This window comes from Tiliqua scincoides, chromosome 5 (assembly GCF_035046505.1).
Source record: "Tiliqua scincoides isolate rTilSci1 chromosome 5, rTilSci1.hap2, whole genome shotgun sequence".
NCBI lineage: Eukaryota > Metazoa > Chordata > Lepidosauria > Squamata > Scincidae > Tiliqua > Tiliqua scincoides.
In genome coordinates, this window is record NC_089825.1 from 26,646,704 (window position 1) to 26,653,327 (window position 6,624).

At 40.2% G+C, this 6,624-nt stretch overlaps 1 protein-coding gene across 1 annotated transcript in view; it reads right to left on the reverse strand.

The window, feature by feature from the left end:
* HEPACAM2 (HEPACAM family member 2) overlaps positions 1–5,340 on the reverse strand; it is a 29,061-nt gene extending 23,721 nt beyond the window's left edge. The window contains exons 1-2 of the mRNA XM_066630948.1: positions 5,262–5,340; positions 164–514 (exon numbers count right to left, since the gene is read on the reverse strand). Of these exons, the coding sequence (XP_066487045.1) occupies positions 164–514; positions 5,262–5,340 (430 nt within the window). The remainder of the gene's footprint in view (positions 1–163; positions 515–5,261) is intronic.
* Positions 5,341–6,624: the final 1,284 nt, after the last annotated feature.

Sequence of the window (6,624 nt, forward strand, 5' to 3'; positions counted from 1 at the left end):
CAGGATGGATTCTGCTGTATGTGTAGGTCAGCTTAACCTACATATATTACAGTACAAAAATGTTGTATGATTCAAAGCTGTTGCCGGAATGAAAATTATAGAGTATCAAACATAGTTGTGGCTAAATTTGAAGCGCTAGGTTCCAGTATTTTGTATTACTTACCGTCGACGGTAACTTGAATCTTTTCGCTTGCGGATATTGTCCCATTGCCATGGATATTGATCTTGACAATGTAATTGCCTTCATCACTAAGATGTAAAGGTTTTATCAACAAGGATGCATTGGGAGGCAGCAGTGTAAACTTGTGCTTATATTCTAGGTCTGGAACGACTGACTCGTTAACAGCAGTAAGCAGATATTTGGGGGTTGTTGGTGGCTTCTCAAACAGCCAAATTATCTGGATATCAGAAACGGTGATGTTGAAATTGTAGTCAACTAGGAGATTGAGCGGTAGCCCTTCAGTGCCATGGATGGTATGTGATGGCACTGTTAACTTTAACGCAGAAGAAATACCTGCAGGAGGAAAGAAAGTTTGTTTTAAGCAATATTGTGGTAAGATCAGCATGTCTTAAAACTTTTAGTCCATGGTGGGTGCGAGTGGGGCAGTTTCAAGTCTCCAAGAGGGCAGCTAGCCTTGTCTTCCCTTCTTGTGTTGCTGAGGTAGAATCCTATCTGTGATTGAAAGCAGGCTCCAGGCCTTTTGCCAGGGTCTTTGTCTAGTAGTCTCCTTGTACCTCAGGTGGCTTAGGGAGAGGATAAGTTGCCAGGGCAACTTTCTAGCACCTCCATTCTCTGTGTACTCCCTATAGACCTCAGCTTTCTGCTCTCTCCACCTTCTCCTCAGCACTCAATGGCTTTAAAGTTTTGTGGTGTGACTGTGGTTTACAGACCATTTTCAACTTTTTTTCATCTCATGGTGCACTGACAAGGTGCGTACTGACAAGTTAAACCCAACTGCAATCTGGTGTCTTTGTTGGGGTGTGTGTGTGTAAATAGAATGCTAGATGCAGGGAGGTGGCAGCGAGATCAAGTATCTTATGGTATTGTGGTGTGGTGTGCTCCCAGAAGCATCAGGTGGGCCACTGTGAGATACAGGAAGCTAGAGTAGATGGGCTCTGGGCCTGATCCAGCTGGGCTCTTCTTATGTTCTTATGAAAGGTGCTAAAACAGTCAAGGCACACTATCTGTTTTTTAAGGTTCCCATTCACCCCATGGGCCAAGCACATTTACAGCTACAGTCTATGGTTCTCATGCCATATGTAACCTCCTCTGGTTACAACCATCAAATAGTCCAAGGAAAGAACAATTCAAAAGGAACCCTTTTGTTTTTGCTGTCAGAAAGGGTGACGTTGCCTGCAGGGGATGTAAGGCTGATCTCTCCTAACATGTTCTGATGATTTCTTCAGATGTAATCCATATGGAAGAACTTCTAAAAGGCCAGAAGGAAACAGGAATCACATCAGCAACAGGTTAGAGTGTTTGAGGAGCAGAGGCTAGCAGAGGCCAGGGAAAGAGGCAATGTTTGGCATGCTGCTTCAGACTCCAGGAGGTCTTGGACTCACCCTATCTTTGAGCATAAAGGGGCAAGGATCAGGACCAGTGGGGTGTAAGCCACACTGGATTCAATGGGACTTACTTCCAAAGAGACATTCATAGGATTGTGCTTTCAATGAGAGTGAAACTGACCACATATTTGCTAAAGAGATAAGATATCACTGTGGTGTAGAGATAAAAATAAAGCATATTCTGACACAACCTAACTGAAAGGTTGGCAGATTTATTAAACATTGCCGTGCATATTTCTCCTCAAAGCTTGCATCTTCCTTTAATGCACCACTCCCTTTAGGCTCAGGGAAAGTTTGGCAAGGTCAAATATTTCTCAAGGCCCACGACCATCATAGAACTCACCACAGCCTCAGCAAAGCCTCCATTTTCACTTTGCACTGAGTACGTAAGATGGTAAGGGGCAGATTGAAAAAATATTCAATTTTCAGGGTCACTCTTTAGAGTTGGGGGGCTTTGTCCTAACACTTCAGAAATCTTGGAGCTAGCAATATTCCTCCTGAAAGGACAGGATGTTTGTGACTGTGAGGTAAGACCCATTACCTAAATGGTATTCTATTTGGGTTTGCCCTGTACACATAGGTTTCCCTCATGCACCTTCTGTACAGTTGGTGTAAAAAACAGGCAAGTGATCAGTCTTACTTCAAATCTCACCTCAACCATGTACTCTCTGGATAGCCTTAAGCATGTTATTATCTCTCAGTCACAGTCATACACTCCATCTGAAATGTGGTGATAATAAGATAGTATATGGTCATTTGTAAAGATTATTGAGATGCACGTGAGGCACTGCAAGAGCTTCTTTGATCTTAGGGACAGCCTTATGCTTCCTTTTGCTTTAGATACATTGTTGGCTCAAGAAATCTCAACAGGACCCATTTTGGGAATACTTGATCTGTAAACCAAGTATTTTGAAAATCTAGTTTGAAGACCAACAACTACCTGAAATGTGAAGGTAGCTATATAGTGAGTTTCTTAAACCAACGTTTTACAGCACAATCCTATGCATAGATATGCAGAAGTAAGGCTGCAATTTGAACCACACTTTCCTGAGAGTAAGCCCCATTGAACAAAATAGGACTTACTTCTGAGTAGACCTGGTTAGGATTGTGCCCTAAGCCTCATTATGTTCAGTGTAACTTAAACATAAGTTTATCTAGAATTGCAGCCTTAGCTTCAATGATTTCTGAGTTCAGGCTCTCTGTACTGGTTATAAACCAGCCAAGAATTACCAAAGTGACCTCCAAGTGAAGTGCAGGCTGCATTTTGCTCCTGTGTCTGTCTTTTAAGTATTAGTAAGCAAAACATCAGTTTGTTGACTGGAAACATCCTGCAGCTTGTCCAAATAAAAAAAGTGACCTCATATTTTGAAGTTAATGTACAAACTAAGCTCTCCATGTTAAGCAGTCTCTTTTTTTTTTTAAGGCTTTTTTAAACAGTAAGTCATGTCATCATCCTGAAATCAACTTGAATTTAATTGTCCTTTAATTTGGGGCATTTGGTGGGCTGCTGTGAGATACAGGAAGCTGGACTAGATGGGCCTATGGCCTGATCCAGTGGGGCTGTTCTTATGTTCTTACTTTACACTCTCAAGTTTATTCTGTTCTGGCCCCAGTAAATGTGATCACATCTCAAAATCGAGTATCTTACTCCCTTTTTGCATGTATAATAAAGAACTGTAACCACAATACCATGCCAATGCTGTGCTGTTTATAGTGCAAACAAGTCAACCATGCTACACCAGCCTATGAATATCAAAACACCTCATAAAAAAGCACTGTATAGCATAGCTGTATGATGAAGCAGGATTCAGCCGCTGAAGTGATCTTGTCTAATTCATAGTCTCAAGGCTAGACTGCTGCAATACACTGGAAGTAACGCTAACTTCCTGGCTGCTGAGAACTTCTGCTTTCTGGTGCTAATCTTAAGCCATTGCTTAACCATCTGCACAGGAGATCTGTAGCACTCTGAGTACAGCTCAGTAACTGTTTCTACACCACAAAGCTCTTATAGAGTTGCTCCAAGATACATCTTCTGTGTTCCATTAGATTTAAAAAAAAAGTCTCAGAGCCCCTATTCACAATATCACCTCCACATGGTAATAAAAACACTATTTGTGCATTACTGAAAATTGGCTGAGCCTGGGACAGCATTTGCCAAGACGATTTTAGCTGAACTAAGGTGCATCCTTGGAGTGAGGAGGCAAGAGGGCTATCAGAGATACATAGTGCTCAGCTTACTCCAACTCTAGGTATAACAGTGAAGAAGAGAAAAATGTATGTTGTACTGCAGTAGTTCTCAAACTTTTAGCATCAGGACCCACTTTTTAGAATGAGAATCTGCGAGAATGCACCAGAATTGATGTCATGACTGGAAGTGACATCATCAAGCAGGAAAATTTTTAGCAATCCAAGGCTGCAATCCTACCCACATGTACCCAGGAGTAAGTCCCAATTATTATCATTATTAAAAGCATATACATAGTAGCCTGTTCAAAATACAGATGTGTAATATTTCGCTAAGTGCAGTCACATACCATGTTAGCATCAAGTCTAATATATTAAAAATAAAATATTGAAATGAATGGGAACCCAACTGAAATTGGTTTGCAACCCACCTAGTGGGTCCCAACCCAAAGTTTGAGAAACACTGTTGTAGTGAATGTAGACTTTATTTAAACTTACAGAACTGACTGACACCAGTTGATGATTCCTAGAAATCGCTCACAAGCTGAGAGAGCGAGAGAGACATGCATGCATGATTGTCACTGATGCCAGCCAGTTTGGGAGCATATTATAGGAAAATTGCAGGGATAAATTTGTGATAGAAATTTGAGAAAGCTATGCTTTGGGTCAATAGCTAAAATCAGAATGATGATGCCCCCTGCGGTCATGAGCAGGTATCTAGCCTAACTGCCCCAAGTTCACATTTAGTGCAACCCTCACATTGGATATGACAAAACAAGTCATTTATATCATGAGGAGATAATCTATAAGTCTAATGAATCCAGAGTCAAAGCATAATGAACAATAGATTAAATTATAGATTTGAATGGAATAGGACTTCACCGTCAATGAGAAATTCAAGAAAAAGACTATTTAATCACAATGTATAAATATAGATGGAGCATAATTCTTTCATAGTTACATGGACTGCAAATTTAAAAGATACTTCTTTAATCATGATAAAAAAAATTACCATTGGTAAAATATATATCTCACTGGAGAGCTTATTGATTTCTGAAATGCTGTATTGGCAACAACTTCCCTAAATAGGCTTTTCATTTATACAAATACATAATGATTTTAAGAAGGATAAACTCATATATTACTACAAATGTAACTGGAAAAGACTAATGGAACAATCTGCATATTTTAAGATGGTAGTGAGATTAATTGGTCCTCTGACATTTCATTTGTTTTTCTTACCCTGCTGAGACATTATAATTGTGTGTATTAGCTAGAATAAGTAACAGAGTTGTTCCACAGTCAGTCATCAGAGTTAATATCTGATTTTTTTAAAATCCCACTTTTTATGTAGAAATTAGGTATGTTTTCAGATCAACCATACTATACTAGTTGAAAACTGACCATTTCTGACAGTTTTGTATTTGTAAATTTATTGCAATGAAGACATTCAAAAGCTTTGTAGCTGGAGGACATATCAGAAAAGCACAAAAAAGATATCAGGATCTTACCTAAAAGCAGAACATGTATTTTCCATTGCAAGTCACAAAATGTGGGGGTAAAAGGCCCCATGAAGGCATCCTGTCCCATATATCCTGTCCCATGCAAATGTTCCTTCTTTCTGGTGCACAGTGAGAGCTTGGACCAGCAGCTGTGGGTTTATTTGCTAGGGAAATCAGCAACGAGTTAACAACCCCTACCTTGTCTTGCTTTAGGTGATTTGAATATGTGTATACAAAAGACACAGGGAGAGGGAACACCTGTTGAATTAGTGTTTGACATCTTCACTGCCTATGACCCTATCATAATTCCTCGCTCCAGTATATTCACAGCAAATACAGAGCATGATAAATGGGGCATGCAGCATGAATCACTCAGCACTGATAAAAAATAAATGAGCCCAGGCCCTAGAGCATAGACGGCTTACGTTCACCTTAATACAGCATACGGTTAAACAGCAACACAGAAACTTAACATGGACTTGAATGTGATCATAAGGGGTAGAAACAGAAGTGTTTTGTTAGTTTAGTCCTTCTAGGAATGACAAGATACCATTACTCCCCATCACATTAAATAGTAATTAATACTTGGCCAAAAGAAAAAACAAAAGCAAAGGATACTTCTTTAAAATAATTTATTTGGTGGAGCTCAGTGTTGGCTCCTGAGTTTTGGAAGTCAGGCAAAACCCAATCAGCCCACAAGGGTCCCCCCACTGCAAACTAAGAATTCTGTTCAGAATGTCCTTCTACTACTGCTAATTCTCTTAAATGTTCAGTGCAAGGTGAAAAAGGTAGCACTGTTGAGGCTGTTGTGGATACTTCGGCAATCTTGACTTTGACATAAGTCAGTGGAAGAAAGCAACAGTAGCCATCTAGGATCAGGTTACATGACAACATGGTTTTTGTTTGTGTAAAGTGTTTGGCTTGTAAAATCCAGATTAATTCTTATCTCAATTTTGAATTCACTGGGGAGCTTGGGGAAACCAACTATCTCTGACATTTCTGTGGTCTCCTCCACCCTTCTGAACAAATGATTGTTCTGTGAGTTTGCCAGCTGCTGAAGACCAAAAGTGGCATTGCTACGGGAGTGCAGCGGGTGCAGACCACAGGTGATGTGCTTCGGGGTATGTGTGACACCACCCTTAGCCAAAATTGTGAAATCCTGGTATTTTCAAATAACACCATCATGTTATATATCAGTGTTTCTCAACGTTTGTCCCCAACTGTACCAATTTGCATGGTCCACCTATTGGAAGTACCACTGGAAGTAACTGGAAATTATGTCATCGCCAGTTACTCCAGAATTGACAGCCCAATCCTATCCACACTTTCCTTGGAGTAAGCCCCATTGACACTAATGGGACGTACTTCTGAG